General features: G+C 37.8%; 1 protein-coding gene across 5 annotated transcripts in view; it reads right to left on the reverse strand.

The window, feature by feature from the left end:
• The window catches only part of NCAM1 (neural cell adhesion molecule 1), a 507,520-nt gene that overhangs the window by 63,079 nt on the left and 419,990 nt on the right, over positions 1-24,451 (reverse strand). For all 5 annotated transcript variants that reach the window (XM_082273679.1, XM_082273678.1, XM_082273680.1 and 2 more), the window contains one exon: positions 23,530-23,661. In XM_082273679.1, coding sequence (XP_082129805.1) covers positions 23,530-23,661 — 132 coding nt within the window. The remainder of the gene's footprint in view (positions 1-23,529; positions 23,662-24,451) is intronic.

Raw genomic sequence — 24,451 nt, forward strand, 5'->3', positions numbered from 1 at the left:
AGGGTACACGCTCGCTAATGCCCGGAAAAGGTGGGGCCGCGTTCATGTGACATGAACATTATAGCGCTACCCCTACTTAGAAGAGAGCCATACACCCCTGTTGTCTCTGTATCATAACCTGAAGCTGTCATAAAGATGTCTCCCGGTCCCATGCTACATACATTTTCTCAAGATGGGACATTTTGAAGGAGACACCACAGGGCAGTGTCCCATTCCACCACTCCAGCTTGGCTCTGCTACCTCCCTTTCAGTGATAGAACGGGGTCCCCATGCATGTGCATAATTACTGTTTACTCTTTTTTGTATCATGAGGCTAGGTCCCTAGGGTCTCTGGCACTCAGGTCAAGTTCCAGTTGCTGGGTCACCGACCGCTAGGGTGATAGGCTATGAACCTCTCCCCTTCTATACATAAGACCTGTCACCCCTGCCAGTACTGTTCTTCCACTGTCTGGCTGTGATATCATTATTTCCTTGTACCTGTTGCCTCTAACAATGGCATGTCACCACTTCACCCTGTGTGAATCACAGGCCCTGTTCTTCAATACACCATTACCACCATGCACCCCTTTTAGTAACTTCAGACCAGCCTAGGACAAAGTTTCAAAAGCTTTACTGGAAACTCTTAGCATAACAGTGCACAGCCGAAAAGACCTAAACTAATCCCTAACTCGGACTTGTGGCTGCCCCAGTGTACCTGCACAGGCCCGAGTCCACACAAAGCAGAGTCCACAGTAGCAGATCTCCAGAACTAATGTCTTCAGGGAGGACAGAAACCCCCCTTCATTTTTCTCTGAAAGCAGGTAGAGATTACATTCTGTACATTACATTTTGTGGTTTGTCTATGTCTTTCCTTCCCATACAGACTATGTGATTGGGCAAAAAGGAGTTTGTATGGCCCCCACGTGCTTGTATGCATGCCTGACAATGTCGGCGCATGCTCCTAATGAGACGACAGATGGTGTCCTGGGGTATTTCCTTCCAGATCTGGACCATGGCATCACTGAGCTCTTAAACAGTCTGAGGTGCATCCTGGTAATGTCGGATGGACCGAAACATAATTTCCTAGAGATGTTCTAATGGATTTAGGTCAGACGAGCATGAAGGCCATTCAATGGCATCAAATCCTTCATCCTCCAGGAACTGGCTGCCTACTCTCGCCACACGAGGCCAGTCATTGTCATGCAATAGGAGAAACTCAGGACCCACTGCACCAGTGTAGGATCTGACAATGGGTTCAAGGATTTCCTCCCGATACCTAATGGCAGTCAGGGTGCCATTGTCTAGCTTTTAGAGGTCTGTGCGTCCCACCATGGATATGCCTCCCCAAACCATCACTAACCCACCACCAAACCCGTCATGCTGAACAATGTTACAGGCAGCATAACATTCTCCACTGCTTCTCCAGACCCTTTCACGTCTGTCACATGTGCTCAGGGTGAACCTGCTCTCATCTGTAAATTGCAAAGGGTGCCATTGGCAGACCTACCAATTATGGTGTGCAATGGCAAATGCCAATCGAGCTCCACGGTGCCGGGCAGTGAACAAAGGGCCCAGTAAAGGACGTGGGGCCCTCAGGCCACCCTTATGAAGTCTGATTGTGATTGTTTGGTCAGAGACATTCACACCAGTGGCCTTCTGGAGGTCATTTTGTAGGGCTCTGGCAGTGCTCATTCTGTTCCTCCTTGCACAAAGGAGCAGATACCAGTCCTGCTGATGGGTTAAGGACCTTCTATGGCCCTGTCTAACTCTTCTAGAGTAAATGCCTGTCTCCTGGAATCTCCTCCATGCTCTTGAGACTGTGAAATCCTTCTGGCAATGGCACATATTGATGTGCCATCCTGGAGGAGTTGGATTGCCTGTGCAACCTCTATAGGGTCCAGGTATCGCCACCTGTAAAACCATTTCTGTTTTGGAGGTTGTGTCACTGTTGCCCATCTAGTGAACCTGTTGTTAATTTCATTAACACCAAAGCAGCTGGAATTGATTAGCAACCCCCTCTGCTACTTATCTGACCTGGGGGTTATGGTGGACATCTTTTATTATTTATATTTTTAAACCTCTTAGCAAAAATGTTTGTGTCTATCTACCTTTGCATGTTTGGACACTTCCAGCGTCATTTTCGATGATATAAAATAAATTAAACAATTCACTGGAAAGAGAGGGACCCCTCATAATTGCCATAGCAGACCTGGGAACTGAAGGTAAGAGATCTCCCCAATAGAGTGAGTTGTCAGGGTTATTTTCCTACACTTACCAAAAGTAATATCACCTTTGGATGGTTTGACCATTTAATACTGCAGCTGGTATTCCCCAGAGGATGTTGAAATGTTTTTGGGTTTAGAAAATAAAATGTTCATATTTTGCTAGAACGCAGCAGTAAAGCAAATCATTTCAAAATAAAGTAACTTTCAATTAGGGAATACAAGTTAAAAAGTAAATTAAGATTTCTCTTGCCTACTTTTAAGTTTTTTTTTTTCTAGATTCAAGTAACCCATTGATAGAATTTCAGCAAACACAGTTTAGAATATATGAGTGCTTTCAAATGAAATCAATGTCTAGTGATTATTGCACCTAACTCAAAAGACAGCATAGTCAGAGGCTTGAGAAAAACTTTCCTCAGTAGAAGAACCCTTTAGTCCAAAGCAGAAATCCATGGGTAACCTTTTTGCAGAAACACCAAATCAATATCCGCCACTCTAGTTACCATGCTGTTAGTATTTTAATTATGACTATTATTGGATGTACTTTTTCTGCCATAGCAATCCTTAAAGGATTATTCTGTGCAGATACTACTAAAGCTCTCGATTCACAATCTTTATCAGTTTGAAGACTCATAGTTTATTCTTCATCAGTATTTCTTAAAAGTCTAGGAAAGCTGACTTATTTTTACTTCTTGCTCAAAGTTCTACCACTATCTTTTAAGTACTGGCAATAGAATCACAAGCACATATTTATGTGGTTTTATATGTTGTTTTCCTCCTGGTTTAAGAGACACTAAATCAGATTAGCTGATCTGTAGCTATGAAAAACTCTCTCTTCTACTTCACCCTCCTTTATATGAATCATGTTAAACTGCTACTGCCATTGTTACCCTGTAAGGCCCTACATTGTCACACTAAAACAAAATGGTACATTTAATGCACAAGAGAATGCAATCCTTGTAGGCGCAGGGCTGCTTTGTGCAAAACTATTGCACAGAGCATGTAAGTATTTTTTTTTGAAATTGTAACCATTACAATCACTTTGTGACAATTTCTTTTCTTTTATTATGTGCAGCCAATATACAGTTTACCATATGTCTAAATTATTTTTAAAATTATATTTTTATTATTTAAATCTGGAGGCAGCTTTTGCCCTAAACTGGAGGAGAGGGGGATTCGAATTTGTGTTAATCAAATGATTGCCATATTTAAATATGTTTGGGTGAATAAAAAGTTGACTCAGAATAAACAAAAAACAAAATTGACAGAAATCTTTAAGATATCCAAATTGACATTTTTTGTAAAGACATGAAGCTTAACTCAATGCAAATATTTAAAGAGTAACTCCACTTTTGTTGAGAAAAAAATATTCCCTTCTGGATGATTAAACTATAACTAAAGACAAAACTTTTTTTTCTTAGTTTTGGATAGAGTGCAGAGGAATTAGAATGATTATCAGCTTTTATTGCTGTCTGTGCCTTGTTATGGAGATTCACAATCTCTATTCGTCCTGTTTACCATTATCATTGGAAGAGAACGTAAAAGAACATCACAAATTTTAGCTTGTCCACAGAAAAGTAATAGATGGGAAATCTTTCAATGGGGACACTAATTTTTGAGACCTGGGGGTCCCCAAGAAATGTCTCTTATGATATTTCTGAAATTAAATCTCTGCAATGGGATGGGGAAAAAAATCTGACAGGGGTTGTAACCCTTCCTTACACTATTCAAAATGAAAAAAAAAAAGATTTTGCCTATAGTTCCGCTTTAATGTACATTGCAGGGATTTTAACAAACTTTGTAGCAAAGTCATACCTGTTTCTGTTCTTAAGAAAAAGATGTATGTTCCTTCATGTCCTTAGAATACTGATCTTTGAATGGGAGTGCCTGTGGTTATTATAATCAACTGATTCATTTTCAGCAGTCTAATGAGGAAAGTTGCAGAGTCTGAATCCCTTTAGATGTAATTATCCCTTAGGGAATATCTCACAAATAATATAATTCATATTGCAGACAATGCCGAAATAGAGACTTTTACTACCTGTGTACAGAAGGCCTCCAGGTTGCCATATTGCATTGAATATTACAGAAAATTGCAGTGGCTGCAGATTAAAAAATAAGTAATTTTAATAACATTAAATCACCATATGGCTTGTGCAGCGATTGCGTAAACTGCATAATTTTTAACTTGCTATATTTTTTCACAATAGTGGAATTACCCTTTAAAATATCATCCTTTAGTCCAGTTAAGCAAATACTTAAAAAGTGAATTTAATGTATTTTTAAATAGAGCTGGTGGAGATGCCTGAGCCAACCTTTGTGTTAGAATTTTTCTAACCCCCAGAGAAGTAACACTTAGACTGGGAGAGGGATAGTCAGCTATTTGAGAATATAAAAGCTTAAAAGCTTTCTGCAATGCTAACAGCATAATAATGCAAAAATGCTTACAGGAGCAGAGAACACATGGAGGACATAATTAGTGTGTTGCTTTTCTTTCATTGTCCAATCAAAAGACTAGACAGGATAGATAATATACATAGATAAGATAGATAATAGATATAGATAAGAAACAACTTCAGCAGTCTTAAAACAGGTGAGTACCATTACCATGCTTTCAGAAGGAAGCAGGGTGTTGATCTATGCACATGGGCTATAAATGTAACTATAAGTATGAGGGCCTTAATACTCAACTCACAGCCCAGGGGCCCGGTGCAGCCCTCGGCCCTCTTGCAGGCAGTAGTCTTTGCTTTCCTTATCTAGGTGCTTACTCCAGTGAAGAAAATAATTTTTTATATTTGTTTTTAGTAGATAAATGGTATGGTTTATTACTTTTCACACTATTTTACTCCTTTTCTGTGCTGTCCTTCCCTTTTCTATTTGTTACGTTTTTTTTCCTCAGATTGTGCTCTCCAGCACAATCCTTTTCTAAGGGGGGGGGGGGTGCAGGGAAAAGAAATGTGAAAGCATTCATTTGTAAAGGGTGTTCTGGCAGTTTCATGTAGGGTGTCTCCAGTCTTTGACCATCTTCCACAGCATGTCTGCAGCCTTTGACCATCTACTGGTGTTTGTCTACAGTTTTTGAGAGCTTTCTGGAGTATTGTATTCTCTGAATATTATCTGTGACATTTTGGTAATGTCAGATGCCCTCTCTAGGGCCTCCTATATGAGCAGAGATGACAAGCACTGGATTAGGGGCTTATATTTAAATCATGAGGTTATAATTTGTTATTTGGAGCTTTGCAATATTAAAATAGGTGAATGTTCAGAGGAACATTATAAAGACACTAATGCCATAAGAAACCATGCTTTAGAAATCCTGCTTATGTCCACTGTTAGTTTTTAAGAGTTGAGATAATTTTTTTGTAAGAGGAACTGTACTTCCAATATAAAAAATTACTGCAAACTTATTAGTAGTTTTCTTAACATGCACACTGCAAATGTTCAACACCCTTTCTACTCACTAAAATGAACAGTGGTAGGGAATACTGGAAGCTCTGTTCCTAAAAAACAAAAACCATTTCACTTATAATTATATCTGTTATCTCTACACAGTGCATATTGTTTTCTATCCCCTGATTTTCTAAGTGTATTGTTACCTCAAAGATGAGCAAGACTAATAAATAAATTATGCAGCATGTTAATACATTCTCTAATTAAAGCTTCTAATTAGAAAATAAGTTCCTGATGGCATGAAGAACAGAAAAATAATTTCTGCTGCTTACAAATGATGTCAAACACATAGATGTAATCATAATACATTTTCTGCTATCAAAAACACACAATGATGACAGGCAGGTTAGAAGGTGTGTGTATGTGTATGTGGTTTATATCAGTACCAAATAGCGCAAATATACTGTATTGTACAACAGGGCTTCAAATTGGTTTAGATAGTGCTCCTTTTTACCTGATTATAATTGGTGAATTTACTGAGATATTTTAACATTCTTTAAGAGGCAGCGATCAAGATTAGGATTGTATTTAATTTTTTTTTTTTTTGTGATTTACATAATTTTTTTTGTGTCGCAGAGGTGGGTTTGGTGCACAATAGGTGACGGGTCACAGTGCTCCAAATTTGATACAAAAAATATATTTATTTGAAAATCCAAACCTTTAGTTATTCCAAAGTAGGGACTTCTCTAAATATTATTATAAAAATAAAGGTAAAATGTACCCCTAATCCTAGCTGATGAAAAATACACCATACCCCTCACAACTACTAAAGTGCCCATGACAAACAGTTTGGTATGTTATATTTAAGAATAACTTATAGTTTATAGCAGGGTTTCTCCAGAGGTCGCTAGGGGTTCCTTGAGCAATGAGCAATTTCTGCCTCTTAGATAAGTTCCCACTGACACCATTGATTTTTTTATAAGCTATGGAAGAGGGTAACTTTTCCCAATGATCACATGTGTAAGAAGGATTCTTTCCAATGACCATCACACTAAGATATCATGAGTTGTAGATATAGTAATTTTTAGCAGGGGCTCCCTGGGACCAGAAAGTTATTTCAAGGGTTCCTCTGTGTTGAAAAGGTTGAAAAAGGTTGGTTTATAGATATAGGCTCCGAATCAGTGGTATGGCTGAATTTGCACTGCACATCCGATCGCATGTAATGAAGGAGCAGTGCGCTCCGATATTACATGCGATCGCCGCGCACGCTATAGTGTGAACCGGAACTGATACACAATAACAGGGCACTAGTTATTAATATACACATGTCAACAATTATTTGGGATGTAGTGGCCCACATATAGGAGTAGTTTTATAAAGGGTACATACTTTCATAAAGTAGTGTAACAATGTAATAAATGGTGAAAAAGTTTTGAAATCAGTGAGCCCAGTTGCTTTGTGCTCCCATTATACTGCACATTTGCAGTTCTTTAAATATGTGTCTCATTGCTAAGAGGACTATTCTAATTAGCATAAAGTTAAATAATACACAGCTTTACATCTTTAAATGGGTATATATAGTGTGTGTATATACTGTATATATACAGTATCTCACACAAGTGAGTACACCCCTCACATTTTTGTAAATATTTTATTATATCTTTTTATGTGACAACAATGAAGAAATTACACTTTGCTACAATGTAAATTAGTGAGTGTACAGCTTGTATAACAGTGTAAATTTGCTGTCCCCTCAAAATAACTCAACACACAGCCATTAATGTCTTCACCACTGGCAACAAACGTGAGTACACCCCTAAGTCAAAATGTCCAAATTGGGCTCAAAGTGTCAATATTTTGTGTGGCCACCATTATTTTCCAGCACTGCCTCTAAGGCATGGAGTTCACCAGAGCTTCACAGGTTGCCACTGGAGTCCTCTTCCACTCCTCCATGATGACATCACGGAGCTAGTGGATGTTAGAGACATTGCAATCCTTCACCTTCCATTTCAGGATGCCCCACAGATGCTCGATAGGGTTTAGGTCTGGAGACATGCTTGGCCATTCAATCACCTTTACCCTCAGCTTCTTTAGCAAGGCAGTGGTCACCTTGGAGGTGTGCTTTGGGTCGTTATCATGTTGGAATACTGCCCAGCGACCCAGTCTCTGAAGGGAGGGGATCATGCTCTGCTTCAGTATGTCACAGCACATGTTGGTATTCATGGTTCCCTCAATGGAACTGTAGCTCCCCAGTGCTGGCAGCACTCATGCAGTTCCACCACTATGCTTGACTGTAGGCAAGACACACTTGTCTTTGTGCTCTTCACTTGGTTGCCACCACACACGCTTGACATCATCTGAACCAAATATGTTTATCTTGGTCTCATCAGACCATAGGACATGGTTCCAGTAATCCATGCCCTTAGTCTGCTTGTCTTCAGCAAACTGTTTGCGGGGTTTCTTGTGCATCATCTTTAGAAGAGGCTTCCTTCTGGGACGACAGCCATGCAGACCAATTTGATGCAGTGTGCGGCATATGGTCTGAGCACTGTCAGGCTTATCTCCCACCCCTTCAACCTCTGCAGCAATGCTGGTAGCACTCATACATCTATTTCCCAAAGACTACCTCTGGATATGACGCTGAGCACGTGCACTCAACTTCTTTGGTCGACCATGGCGAGGCCTGTTCTGAGTGGAACCTGTTCTGTTAAACCGCTGTATGGTCTTATCCACAGTGCTGCAGCTCAGTTTCAGGGTCTTGGTAATCTTCTTATAGCCTAGGCCATCTTTATATAGAGCAACAATTCTTTTTTTTTCAGATCTTTAGAGAGTTCTTTGCCACAAGGTGCCATATTGAACTTCCAGTGCCCAGTATGAGATGAGTGAGAGTGATATCAACAAATTTAACACATCTGCTCCCCATTCAGGGCTAAGACCTTGTAACACTAACGAGTCACATGACACTGGGGAGGGAAAATGGCTAATTTGGCCCAATTTGGACATTTTCACTTAGGGGTGTACTCACTTTTGTTGCCATTAATGTTTAGAAATTAATGGCTGTGTGTTGATTATTTTGAGGGGACAGAAAATTTACACTGTTATACAAGCTGTACACTCACCTCATTACACTGTAGCATCATTTATTCAGTGTGGTGAAATGAAAAGATATAATAAAATATTTACGTGAGATACTGTATATACTGTATATATATATATATATATATATATATATATATATAATTATTTTCTTTTTTTTTGCTCTTGCTCTTGCTTTTGTTTTGGGAGCTACTCGCAGGTGCTTCATTCTGCTTATAATTTTGTATTTATCCATGAGTTGAACCCAGTGTCTTTACCTAGCCTATACATATAATATGCAAGTAAACAATTAATAAAGTATATAGCAAATTATTACTAAAGCAATAGGGGCTAGAAAAGAGGTCTGGTTAAAAGATTGCATAATATTGATATACAATATTTCAAATGCAGCTGAGAAAAAGAAAAAAAAAAATGTTTAATAAAAAATCAGTACTCCAAAAAATTAAACATTTTTTTATTTTTGTCAGCTGTATTTGAAATATTGTATATTAATAATACGTAGTCTCAGACCTCTTGTCTAACCCTTAGTGTTTTGGTAATAATTGGTAAATGCTTTACTAATTGTTTACTTTTATACTGTATATACGGGTTAGGTACAGGCACTGGGTGCAACTCATGGATAAATATAAAATTATATGCAGAATGAGGCACTTGCAAGTCTTGTAAGTAGCCCACAGAAACAAAGGAACAATACATGGTTGAAGTAAAATAATAGTAATTCATCCAAAACCATTATAGTTTTCTTGTAAAGGGGGTGTATATTTTTCTATACCTTTACATGCTGAGCGAGGTGGCAGTAAAACAGACAAAAAGTGGCACAAACTATAACAAGTAGGAGCCTTACAATGGTCGAAAAAACAATAAAAAAAAAACATGAACTTCTACTACTGCAGTGCACCTGCCAGTATAATACTTTGTTCAATATTTTTTTCAGGACAATTAAGTCTGTATGTAAATGTAGAAAAAATATGAATGAAGGTAGGTGATATAAAGCAGAAAAAAACATATTAAATACTATCATTACATCTATTAACCACAAACACTTATTGGAATTTAATATCCTAATGAGTCCTTCATGTTGTTTAGGTAATAAATGAAAGGCAGGGTCTGCTTGGTTGTCTTAGACAACAAAAATGCAGTATCCAATCAAAAACTGCCCTTGTGTGGCAATCCTTGATCCCATTATATCTAATGTGCTATGGGTTGTTTCTCTCTGTACATCATTATTACTTTTTGCACTAAAGGTAGAATCAAAAATGTAATAAGCTCACATTTTCTTTCCTCGGCTTACAAATGTCAGCCCTAGTGTGATTATTAACATTATTCTTCCTGTGCTGTTTGATATCCTACATCTACAATGTTTTCCACTCTCCTCAGGTCTATAAAATCTACAGCAGTCCATAGACTATTGCATGGTTTATATCACAAGTTACCCTAAGGAAAAATCCTCTGGCTCCAGCTCCGAAAGTATGCTGTCACCTTGACTTGTTTACTGCAGTCAGAGTTCTTAAATCTCAGTCCTCTGTAGGTTATTTGTTATGCCCTATGAGGAGTTACAATGCAGCCATATTGTGCAAAGATCAGAGCTTATTAAAGTCCCTAAGGGTTGCCGACTACACTTTTATTGTTAGTAATCAATGACTGCTCTTCTAGGGAGAAGAAGGAAAGAAAATCTTAAGCCAAAAATCTCCAGAGGTAACCAATCCTGCTATAGAAGGAGATTCTGTTCCTTTTCAGTGCATAAAAGACAGAACATCAAAGACAGCCACACACCAGTCACCTTTCTATTCAGTACACCCCTGATATTCGCCTGCAGAGTGGCAGTTGTCCGGAGCTATTTTCTTGCTACTATCTTTTGTAGAAAACCTTGTCTAGTAAAACACTGGCAAATATTTAGTATGGCAAAGAGCATTGAATGAAGCCGAGTGAGTCACAGCAACCAGCACAAAAATATCTTAATTCATTTTGACTATTCTGATTAAAAGTACATTTTGATTAGTTATTTTGGATTACTATACCACAGCACTCTTTGCACTTGAAGGATAAATGTACTTTTTCTTGTATGTTGTTAAATGTAGCATATCAATGCTTATCTGTAGCGTAAATACATCTTCCTGCATGCTGGTTTATTGGGAGGCGGTATGCTAAATTAATAAATACAGTGCTTACACCCTTTAAACAAAGGGTGGTGCCTTAAACCTTTCACTGCCAGAGGTGTTGTTGCACTATTTGAACACATTTAAATAATAATTCTAGGGAAAACAGTTTCCACTCGTATTTCTGAGGTGACTGGCATCATAATGAACCCATCCCCCTCAATAGCTATCCTCAGTATTGGAATTGATTGCTTCCCGTCCAAGTTCAGAATTCTAGTCATGCGCATATCATGTGCAAATGGAGACACACTGTGGCTCCAAACCTTTTTGATGTAATACTCCAGTTAAACCTATCAAAAGATCTAGAAATAGGCTTTCCCCTGCAATCAGGTACACTTCCAAAATTTACTAAATTTAAACATACTTGGGATATATGGCTGAAATTCCAGAGAGATAATGGGTAAACTCATCAGGGATATACAGTATCTCACAAAAGTGAGTACACCCCTCACATTTTTTTAAATATTGTATTAAATATTTTTATGTGACACCACTGAAGAAATGTCACTTTGCTGCAATGTATAGTTGTGAGTGTACAGCTTGTACAACAGTGTAAACTTGCTGTCCCCTCAAAATAACTCAATACACAGCTAATAATGTCTAAACCGCTGGCAACAAAAGTGAGTACACCCCTAAGTTAAAACTTCCAAATTGGGCCCAATTAGCCATTTTCCCTCCTTGGTGTCATGTGACTATTAGTTTTACAAGGTCTCAGGTGTGAATGGGGAGCAGGTGTGTTAAATTTGGCGTTATCACTTTCACTCTCTCATACTAGTCACTGAAAGTTCAACATGACACCTCTTGAGAAAAAACTCTCTGAGGATCTGAAAAAAAGAATTTTTGCTCTACATAAAGATGGCCTAGGCTATAAGAAGATTTCCAAGACCCTGAAACTGAGCTGGAGCATGGTGGCCAAGACCATACAGAGGCTTACCAGGAAAGGTTCCACTCAGAACAGGCCTCGCCATGGTCGACCAAAGAAGTTGAGTGCACGTGCTCAGTGTCATATCCAGGGGTTTTCTTAGGGAAATAGACATATGAGTGCTGTCAGCATTGCTGCAGAGGTTGAAGGAGTGGGGGGGGGCAGCCTGTCAGTGCTCAGACCATACTCACACTGCATCAAATGCACCATGCACACTGCATCACATTGCATCAACTGCACCATGCATACTGCATCAAATGTGTCTGCATGGCTGTCATCCCAGAAGGACCAAGATAAACGTATTTGGTTCAGATGGTGTCAAACGGGTGTGGTGGCAACCAGGTAAGGAGTGCAAAGACAAGCGTGTCTTGCCTACAGTCAAGCCTGGTGGTGGAAGTGTCATGGTCTGGGGCTGCATGAGTGCTGCCAGCACTGGAGAGCTACAGTTCATTGAGGGAACCATGAATGCCAACATGTACTGTGACATACTGAAGCAGAGCATGATCCCCTCCCTTCGGAGACTGGGCAGCAGGGCAGTATTCCAACATGATAAAGACCCCAAAAACACCTCCAAGACGACCACTGCCTTGCTAAAGAAACTGAGGGTAAAGGTGATAGACTGGTCAAGCATGTCTCCAAATCAAAACCCTTTTGAGCATCTGTGGGGCATCCTCAAACAGAAGGTGGAGAAGCGCAAGGTCTCTAACATCCACCAACTCTGTGGTGTTGTCATGGAGGAGTAGAATAGGACTACCATGGCAACCTGTGAAGCTCTGGTGAACTCCATGACTAAGAGGGTAAAGGCAGTGCTGGAAAATAATGGTGGCCACACAAAATATTGACACTTTAAACCCAATTTGGACATTTTCACTTAGAGGTGTACTCACTTTTGTTGTCATCGGTTAAGACATAAATGGCTGTGTTTTGGGTTATTTTAAACTCATTACTTTACATTGTAGCAAAGTGTCATTTCTTCAGTGTTGTCACTTCAGTGTTGTCACATTAAAAGATATAATAAAATATTTACAAAAATGTGAGGGGTGTACTCACTTTTGTGAGATACTGTAGTTCCTCCTTTTTTTTTTTTTTTCTATCGCATATGCTGTTGAGATATTTGTTGGATAATAGGGTATCTATGTTGAGACATTATGCTTTTCTTCTGTGTATACTTTGACTACTTGACTGTAATGATTAATTCCAATTGTACAACCACTGTTACTGTACATGTGATGTTCTTATTAGAAAATTGAATAAAACATTCAATCTTAAAAAGAATAAAAATAAAAAATAAAGTCATTTTAGTTTTGGTCATTAGTTAAACCCCCAAAACTTTATATATTTTCTGAAAGCAAACACCCATGAGAATAAATTGTGGTAGTTGCAATTTTTTTATGCCACACAATATTTGTCCAATGGTTTCTCAAGTGATAAAAGTTCAGTACAAAATACACTAAAGTAAATTTCAGGAAACTTAAATGCAATATATTATCCAAATTTTTGGAAAAATATAGAAGATGGGGTTACGCTGAATAAATAGATACTTAAGTCAAGCTTTAAGTTTGCATGTGGCTGCTAAATGACACCAAACGTTAGTACCCTATATTTTCCATAAGTGATGCTTTAAAAGCATCCACAGGTCATGAGTTTGGAGTTAGCCTTCAACGCCTATAAATATTGCTCTTACTCTAGTGTGTACGGCATGTAAAATGTATATCGCAAGTGACATTTTCTCACAGGTGCGTTTATGTTTGTATGTGCGCGTATGTGGAGAAGGATGGGCTAAACGTGATCATGACAATAGTCACAAGACAAATAGAGAAGTGAATTTGCCAAAGACACATACTAAAATGTTTGTGCTAACCCTTATCTACTCTATCTATAACCTAAAAAAAAAAAAAGTTTTGCCTTTTTTTTGATACATTTTAATTCTGTGATCTTCCACCCAACAAACCCACTTCCTATGTTTCTGTCAACTATTGTTTATTGCATTGTGTTAGATCTAATGTAAAATCTGTGACATACAAAATGAAAAAATCTGCAATACTAAGCTTTAAGTGTAGTAATACAACTGTACTTTCAGACATCAGAAAACAGAAAAGGTTAATACCCTTCAAAATCCATCATTTCATTAGAGAGAAACATGCTTTATTAAACTCTGCATGGTATATTACCCAGAACTATACACAAGTGTAAACTCTAAGGATCCATTGTGTAATAGAAAACAGATTGACTAACAAGGTGAAATGTGACAGGCTGCTTATTTTAAAATTAATTTCACTTAAATATTTATAAAAACATAATGGGTTCTGAGGTTTGAGAAGTTAAAGACCAAAACCAAGCCTTCTCACTGCAGGCAATCTCTTTGCCCATGCTGCGCATTCTAACTCTTCAAAATAATGTCTAATTCAATGTTTTTATGTCCTCTTTCAAACCCAAAAGCTACGTGCAGGGACAGTCAGGGTCACTGATATAATGAATGTTACAGAAGAGAGAAAGATTGCAAAGAGGCACTTACGTGGATGTAAAATATCTGTGGTGTTCCAATGGGTTGCAGACAGATGGAAAGAAGAGAGATGGTTCGAAATAAAAGAGAATGCAAGTGAGATGGAGCCAAACAGACAACCAAAAGGAAAGGATGAGCTTAAATTAAATATGGGAACACACTGTGTAATGAAGGCAAATGAAAATGAAATTAGAATTTGAAAATAATGAAAATGATTAGAGAACCTTCAGTTCTGGTTATGTTCAATGTCAATAAATGTCCCAGACAGTATCCTTGATAGAGCATTTGGAAAAACGCTAAGCCACCAAAACGAAGTAATTTTCCCTGTATTGAAATCAATACATATAAAATATTCTGCCAAACCAATGAAGGGCTATAATTCAAAGTAACAATTTTGCAATTATTATCATTATTTCTTTTCAAAGATACTGTTTTTTTTTTTTTTTAAAATATACTGGCGGAAAATAGATATTTAGTAACATAAGCCAGTCTCAAATAACTTAAATCAATACTGAAAATAAGTGTTAACACTGCTCAAAAGTATCTTGTTTAGGTTCTGTTATGTGTTTGCCAAACATACCTTCAAGTCCCACCAACAGTGCAAGTTTTGCAAGTAATCCCACTTATACGAATTTAAAGTATTTTGTGTCTAAGTAATGGAATTTAATTTCCTGCGTGGACATTCACCTTGTAAGAATTGTAGGTGGGACTTGACATGCTTGGGAAACTTTGCCCTATGTAATACATTCAAAATCTCCACACCTTGGACCTCTGAACGCATCCTAAAAACACACATATTTTATTATAAAGCATCTTAAAGCATGAGCTGTATGACAGCAAACAAAGAGGTCTATAGTTATATTAATAAATAAAGAGAAATAAAAAAGATATCAATACATAAATATTGATTCTCTCAAAGTAATAAATCACCTGTTTGCCAACTAATATATAACTCAAAACCAGGAGTCATTTTTGCAATAACTTATTTTGAAATATTTTTGATTATCGTCAAATGATCGTATTTTTGATTTTGACAAATCCACACTACACAGGTAAACAACTGCAAATTATAAAATATGTAATCAAATCTTATATTCTCATTTCGCTAAACACACTGAATTATTTTCAAACATACAAAGCTTTTTAAACTTTTTTTAAAATAAAACTATGACCCCCTTTAATTGATAGGACTGATGATGGCAGCAATGTCCTTGTGGAGTAACTGGTTCCTCCCACCAATCTAAGGCCCATTCTCTTACAGGATAATAATATTGCAAAAAAAAAAAGCTGGCAAAAACAAATGCATCAATATAATCAATATTTTAAATTTGAACACGCTTTTCGATAGTAAAGCAACAAATTAAAAAAAAAAAAACATATTTGATTATGTGCTGAGTGAATAAATACACAACCTGATCATTAAGTGAACAGAACGGCAAATGCACCCCATACCAGGAAATATTTTAAGTGGGACCTTTCTATTTATTAAGCATGTAAAGATGGTGGTACACTCCTCATCAGCCCCATCAATTGTATCAAACATGCTTCTTCTTATCCCCAAAACATGAAGCCTACGTTGACTAAACAACTACTCTGCCTGGCCCAGAGAGCAGTGACACTTGACTGCCACTGAAAGACCAATGCCTCTTTAACATGTGGGCCATAATTAACAGCCTGTATTCATTGTTTCTATGTTCTGTACAGGGCAAGATGGTAGCACTCAATAGGGGAATATCTGGGTCTTGGTGAATAGATTAAAGGCTAAGTTCACCTTTTGTACCATGTTACAACTCTATTTAGGGTGTAACATGTCACGGGTACAAATGCCACACCCACCCTCCATCCTCACACCAGTTCCCCCTTCCCCTACAAGAATGAGCCAAAAATATGCAACATGCTGTGTCACACCCAGTTTACATGCTGACCAGGCAATATTAATAAAGGGTGCAAGGGGATATTTTTGTAACCCTGCCTCTGAAGACGTGGCTGTATGTAATGTAAAGCATACAGCTCTATTTCCAGTGAACAGCAGCAATTCTCAATTATCTTCCTGCAGCTAATCAGCTCATGGGTTTTTTGGCTGCCTCACAAGAAGATTGCTACTGTATGTACAATGTATGTACAATGTGTTTCATCGATTAGTAAAGACCCCATTTTAATTTTAAAATGTTTTAACAGACTGTACGTTTTAAAACATTTTAATGTTTGTAGCAAGATGAGAAAATAAAATCTGTTTAGGTGTTTTAGCAATTTTTTAGTTGCTGAACTGTGTATTTAAGGTTTGTCTTTTTATGTGTAATGCTAGCATGAGGTATGAAACCTTTAGGATAAAGCATACTTTATTTCTGATGCTATGCTAGGCTTTGATAAATATATTTTAGTATATTACACTAGACAAATTATAAACGCAACACTTTTGTTTTTGCCCCCATTTTTCATGAGCCAAACTCAAAGATCTAAGACTTTTTCTATGTACACAAAAGACCTATTTCTCTCAAATATTGTTCACAAATATGTCTAAATTTCTTTAGCACTTCTCTTTTGCTGAGATAATCTATCCACCTCAAGGGTGTGTCATATCAATATGCTGATTAGACAGCATAATTATTGCACAGGTATGCCTAAGGCTGGCCACAATAAAGGCCACTCTAAAATGTGCAGTTTTATCACACAGCACAATGCCACAGATGTTGCAAGTTTTGAGGGAGCGTGCAATTGGAATGCTGACTGCAGGAATGTCCACCAGAACTGTTGCCTATGAATTGAATGTTCATTTATCTACCATAAGCCGTCTCCAAAGGCGTTTCAGAGAATTTGGTAGTACATCCAACCGGCCTCACAACCCGCAGATCACGTTTAACCACACCAGCCCAGAACCTCCACATCCAGCATCTTCACCTCCAAGATCGTCTGAGACCAGGCACCTGGACAGCTGCTGTAAAAATCGGTTTGTATAACCAAAGAATTTCTGCACAAACTGTCAGAAACTGTCTCAGGGAAGCTCATCTGCATGCTTGTAATCCTCATCAGGGTCTTGACCTGACTGCAGTTTGTCATAGTAACCAACTTGAGTGGGCAAATGCTCACATTCAATGGCATCTGGCATCAATTTTCACTGTACAGGGCAGATGGCAGACAGCGTGTAATGCGTCGTGTGGGTGAGCGGTTTGCTGATGTCAACATTGTGGATCGAGTGGCCCATGGTATGGGCAGGCTTATGTTATAGACAACAAACACAGGTGCATTTTATTGATGGCATTTTGAATGCACAGAGATACTGTGATGAGATCCTGAGGCCCATTGTTGTGCCATTCATCCACCACCATCACTCCATGTTGCAATAATGCACGGCCCCATGTTGCAAGGACCTGTACGCAATTCCTGGAAGCTGAATACATCCCAGTTCTTGCATGGCCAGCATACCCACCAGATATGTCACCTATTGAGCATGTTTGGGATGCTCTGGATCGGCGTATACAACAGGGTGTTCCAGGTCCTGCCAATATCCAGCAACTTCGCACAGCCATTGGAGAGGAGTGGACCAACTTTCCACAGGCCCCAATCAACAATCTGATCAGCTCTATGTGAAGGAGATGTGTTGCACTGTGTGAGGCAAATGGTGGTCACGCCAGATACTGACTGGTTTTTGGAACCCCCTGGACCCCCCCCCAATACAGTAAAACTGCACATTTTAGAGTGGCCTTTTATTGTGGCCAGCCTAAGGCACACCTGTGCTGTCTAATCAGCATCTTGATATGCCACACCTGTGAGGTGGATGGATTATCTTGGCAAAGGGGAAGTGCTCACTAACACAGATTTAGACAGATTTGTGAACAATATTTAAGAGAAATATGCCTTTTGTGTACATAGAAAAAGTCTTAGATCTTTGAGTTCAGCTCATAAAAAATGGGGGCAAAAACAAAAGTGTTGCGTTTATAATTTTGTTTGGTGTAGTTCTGATAATTTACTGAATCTTATAAAGTGCTGAAAATATAGATAACTGCTGTATATCAGTTCTGATAAAGTGCTGGGGATATAGATGACTGTTGTCCTTCAGTATTTGAGTTATGATACACTGTTAAATAGAGTTCAAATTGGGGTTTGTTGCTACCTTGGGTTTGCAGCAGATCCAGCAGGTTCAAAATGTGTGGTCCTGTTGATTTTATGTGGAAATTCCACAGACTAAATTCCCTGGAACTATATTCTATAGTCTCTGGCTTGGAAGGACCAATATGGGGGCTTTTGGATTAATCAATCCTTTCATTAAAGAAGGGTGAGTTTACAGCAGCCATATTGACAATGTTCTTTATCTGTTGTGGGTTAAGCACAGGCAGTGCTGCATAGGGAGAGAATAGTATAAGACTTGTAGGCACTGGAATGTCTGTTAGAATTGAAGTAAACCCCTTATTGAATGCCTCATAGGTACTAGATCTTGTAGAATCTTGTAGAATTGGGGGGGGGGGGTCAAAGAGGTTATACTTTGTTAAATTAATTGTTACATTTTAATACTGCTGATGTCTTGTAGCCTCTTTACAGCCTGTATCTGCATGAACTTAAGTGATCATGCTGCATACGTTTTTTTTTTTGTTGTTTTTTTTTACAGGGCACCTTTTCTAGTTGTTGCTGGCTGCAATTAATTTTTTACTCCCAGGTCTTTTATAAATTGTCAAAACAGTAAAATGTGTGTGGGCAATGTGCAGGGTGATTTACAATCAGGAGATTGTGGGAGCCAGGAGCAGAGTGTTGTCACTGCATAACCCAAAGTGCCCAAACAAGGACCTTTATATATTGGTTGTCAACATATAACACACACTGGTCAAAAAAGAACCTTTATATATGTATCACCAGTTTTTTTTTTTTTAATGAACTCTAGCGATTAGAAAAAAATATTCTCCAAGTGACATTATAATGTAAAAGCTAATATGAGATTTTGCTAAATGGGTTATATATATTGTTTAACAAGTTTTGCTTGGGTTCTTTGAACTTCACTGCTAGGGTACAGTCTCCTATGTGACCCGCTCAAAGATCTTTATACCAAAAACTCATTTTAAGGACTAATATCTATCTACAACATCTGAATGACAGCTAGCCACTTTCGTCTATGAATTGTTGTCTTTTCCCTTTTATAAGATTATAACTTTTAGCTAGTAGTGTTTAGTAGAGCACATAAGGCAGTTGCTGCTCCCAGCTAATGCAAGTGCTGCCTTTTTCATAGCACCACATTGTATTCTTTAAATTGAAATGTAAAAATTCTGTGTGTCCAAATCATCACTCATCCTCACCCCAGAGACACCACATTTCCATTTTAAAAAAAATTCAGGGCTATAGCCCTTAGGCATGGTTTGGTTAAAATGGCCAGTAGCAAGACAGTATAAAAATGTGACAAGGCAGAATAGGCTAAAATGTGAAGACACAAACAAGTCGGGGCTTTTTCTACACTAGAAGATCAACTGTATTATCTCAGACACTTAAAAAAAAAGACCAGCAGCAGGGCAGTCTTGTGAGCAAATTGAAAAAGGGAAGAGGGCTTAGACACAAGGCAGCTGTTTTGTTTAACCATATACACTGCATACTGTCCTAGATACACGTCAGAAAAATTGACCAACAACAAATGATTGTTTATGGTTTCCAGGTCAAATAGTTAAAATGGTGTAGAAACAAACACAACAAATTTGTTTTCTCCAATAAAGATTGAGAAATGCATACAAATGAAAAAATAAGCAGAGGCAGGACAGTATAAGCAGTTCAAAAAAGGCCATAGTCAGTATTCCTGTTGCATGTGTTTTATATTACAGTGATTGATTCACCACCAGTGAATGTTTGGTAAAATCACATGTCCCTTAGAGTTTTCAAGGGCTGCTACTTGGGAGCCATTCTACAACAAACTATATCACTCCTTGGGGGGGCATTTGTGAATTCCAGGCAGATCCTTATCAGCCTCAGCTCTTGGGAAAATTGGCAGCTTTGTCACCACATTTTCAAAAAATCAGAGGTTCAAATTCAGAGATATAAAATAATGAGAACAAAGCTAAATGTTCAGACAAAAGTCACATAGTGTTAAATTCAGACCTTTTTTTGGATTTAAGGGGGGCCTGCATTAATATTGGATTGCCTAGACCATGAACTACAGGAAGGGAGCAATTTTCAACAGTTCTTCACCATATAATATTCTAGGGACACTATTTTCTTACCCCACTGTTATGCCTTTGAAAAAGACTACAGGGATGACTACTTGGGCAGGGATGGCCTTACAAGGAAAAAATATAAAAGCTGTAAAAAATAAAAATAATAAAAAAGTGAGGGCATGTGGAAATGGGTTTTGTGGGACCACCCAATACAAAAACCTTGTGCTAAATATGGGAAAAAATGACAGGTAATGTTTTATATGGGTGATTCCATCTATTGGGCCAGAAAGTGGTTACAATAGGAGGAACACAAGAGGCAGTTGTTTCAAAGGTTCTGGTGGTGGAAGTGGTGGTGTATGAGGAATAGGGTCAGCAATGTCAGCTTCTTCTGCCTAAAAAAATACAGTATTTTGGGGCTATAACCTCTGAAAGTTAAGACACCCGAAAAGGTATTTTTTTTATTGATATCAATCAAATTAAAGTAGTTTGGGGTGCATTTGCTCTGTGTAATTCATCAGCCAAAAATATGCTGCCAAAGTACACTGTGACTCAAAATTTCACTTAAATCCTTGCTGGTTCAAAAAAAAACAATGTAAGGCATCCCTCAAACCTGTTTTGTCAAATATTGGTGTAATTTCCATGTCGCCCTTGAAGCTACATAAACATTTCACTGTATTATTTTTACTTTTTGGTATTGGCACAGGCATCTCATGGATCTCTTGACAGTGCCCAGCTTCCCATGCCTATTTATTGACAATAATTTGCCTGTTAGCTTTAAAAAATGTAAAAATGGTCAGAATCTACTAACTGGACTCAACCGGACTTTGGTTTCAGGGATTTTCGAACAAGATAAGTTAAACCCCCTACAAATTTAATTCAGGTAGTCACCGATCTGTACTGCTGAAGATATAAACACCCATCGTCTATCTGAATTACCATGTCTTAAAAAGGGGAATGCTGTGAAATCTCAAGAAAAACAATGTGGCCACTCAAGATGCCAATCAGACTGAACAGGGTCCTCGGCTCATCCAAGGTGCTCTTTTCAGAGATTCTATGTAATCCTATCCCTGGACCTCTTTCTTTGAGCTAATATTTTTTTAGACATTTTGTTTGAAAATGATTTTTAATAAAATATATTTTATTTAATGATTTGAACAGAGGCCTAAGTGGACATTTTGTATGCTTTTTACTCTAACTGCAATAAACTTCTATTAGCAGACCAAAAAACATTAACAATATTATTCTGGTGCCTGTAACTCACAAAAGTGAATAAGAAATCATCAGTCACTACAAGGAGTGCCGATTTCTATTAGGCTGTCCTGTAGAATGTTATTAAGTTAAACTCTGTTAAATGCATTCAATAGAAATTCACAAGTGTTAATATGGTTCTAATGAGCCATTAGAACTTGGCAGCTAGTAGTAACAGTTTCCCTTTGTTTGCTCCCATTGCAGCAAATAGTTTTACTATGCACTAGTGAAATTAGCATTTATTTTGCCAGGCATAAAAAACATTTTTAGAATGTTGGCATCAAGCAAATATGCCAGCTCAAGCTTGCTATATTTGTCAGTTCTTACAAGGAAAGATTCCAAATTCAATAATAACCTGAAAAGCAATTTTAGATCATTATTGCATTGTAACTTTTTTAAAAAAATATCAAACTGCAGCTTACAACTGTGAATTCTTATTGAATTGATTTGCTTTTATATGAAATTGTTCAGTCATTTCTGCCGTAGCAATGCTTTGAAATAGCACCTGCTACTGATAAAATGTATTTTTCTTGTACAGGTTCTGTAAATGTACTAAAGTTCATATGTAAATGATTTATACATCCATTTATACATTGTTATCTTGAAGTGAAGTGTCCTTTTAGCTCAGAGTCACTTGTATATAATGACATACCTGCTAAAAGTGGAGTCACTATACTTAGCTTTCCAGTGGCCCATTTATTGAAATGCTGCTTCTTCACTGTTTGCAAGCTACTGCAGGTATCTGACAGGTCAGATGAGCCGAATGTATATTTCCCCCACAGAACATAATGGTTTCTTTCACCTGCTTGTATTTCCAATTGTGGTGTACGCACCAGCAGGAAAAACCACAACGGGCAGCAGGGGAACATGTCTCCACACACCCAGAAGTGTGAAATATATGCTAGGGACAGCAGATAGGAATGTTACAACTAACAAGCCATTGGAAAAAATAAGTGTAGCATCTATTCTTTTGGCAGGTAAATAAATCTTTATAAGTGATTCTGTCACTTTAATAAATCAAGTATAAGTGAGGCCTTTAAAGTTCAAGAATCAAATCACTTAGTCCTTTTTCACTCAAATTTGTCCTCTGGATATTTGTAAAGAATAAAATGAGTTACATTACTCCTTTGGTTAAAAAAAAAAAAAATTCTGTATAAATTCAGTACTGTACAAAGACAACAGCTGCCAGTCTGCCTGAGAAAAGTGAGATAGTACAATATACTTATACATTTTTTGAATCCATACTATAGCACAACTTAGATCTTTATTACATATTGTGCAAGCAGCAATGCCAGAGGAAAAGAAGGTAACCATGCTTCGCCTAACACTTAAATTGAAACATTTACTATCCCTTAAAGAGGTTATTTACCAGCTGAATATTAAGATTTGCTTAAAAATGTTTTTCCTTTGAAGTAAGTCCAAGTTGGTCTTTGATTACAGTTTCCATGAAACATTTGATCAACGTCTTACCTTCTTTTCTGTTCTGTCATTGACTGCTTATCATTTCAACAAAACAACCAATCACAAAACAATAAGGGAAAAAAAAGGAACCTGATGTGTGTCATAGAAATGATTACCAAAGACAAACTTGTGTCACAACACAGTTTAGTAAAACAAACCTGCAACTCAATGGAGAAAAAATGTATTCTTCCCCTTAAATGGTAGAATGATATTAAAACGTCATCAAACCATTTTCTGTGTCTTTAAAATGAAAGTTGCACTCAGCTTACCTATAAAGTGATCATTCTATAAATTTGTGGCTTAGAAAAGAGCAATATCAGTTTTTTTATATTATTTATTAAAATATTAGTAATATGAATATCAATGCAACTAATATAATCCAAGTGACATAGCAATGAAAATAGTAGAAAGCTCCAAATGTACTTACGAACTGGCTGGGTGATAAATTCAAACAGTGGAGATGATTCACCAATACCCTTGCCATTGACAGCTGACAGTTTCACAACAAAAGATGTTTCTGGCCTGAGTCCAGTTATTGTAAGAGAACCCTCTGAACTCTCTGAAACAACAAAAAAGTCATATGACTTAAGAGACAACCCTCAACCTCTACAGAAAACAGTGTCAGTGACAAGGTAATGTTTATAATGGTTAACTGGATAATAAAAGAGAAGTTTGTCCATTAATTTTTTGGCCGTACTTCACCTGTGGGTCACAGGAGTGCATTTAGTTTTGCTCTTCTGACGTCACAGAGCCACACCAGGCTCTGGAAGGATTTTGATTATATTGTTGGGATCCACCCAGCTGCCTAATCGACAGCTGACTTTGGCTCTCAGCATGCAGCTGAGAGTTGAAGTCAGCTGTGCCTGCCCCCTCTCCTGCCTGGGGCTTCAGTGAAAGCTAGAGGAGCAGGTTGGAGAGGGGTGACTGACAGTCACTGCTCTCCATTCCATGCAGACAGAGAACTCAGCAATCATCCATCATGTGATTGCTCAGTTCTTTGTCTTTGAGCTGATGTGGGACAGTTGCAGCATCACGCTATCCATCTTCTTTAGGAGGCTATTTTAAGCAAGCAAAAGGTACTTGCCCCAGATTTAAGTGAATGCATAGGCTCTAAGTAGTATTACATGAACTAATGACAAAGTAAATCACTTCAGAACACAACAATCTACGAAGTCAAAAGGCAATTTAATTTAAATAAATGTAAAAATTTATTTTAGAAAATTATTGTATTCCAAAAGTTCATATCAGTGTTGGGGGTAGGCATAGGTAAACTGAAACAGTCACCAACTGAGAAATATAGAGGCAAAACCTTTTCCTCTACGTTCATGACAATTAACGCAGGGCTATTA

Source organism: Pelophylax lessonae (genome assembly GCF_965119305.1).
Source record: "Pelophylax lessonae genome assembly, chromosome: 12".
NCBI lineage: Eukaryota > Metazoa > Chordata > Amphibia > Anura > Ranidae > Pelophylax > Pelophylax lessonae.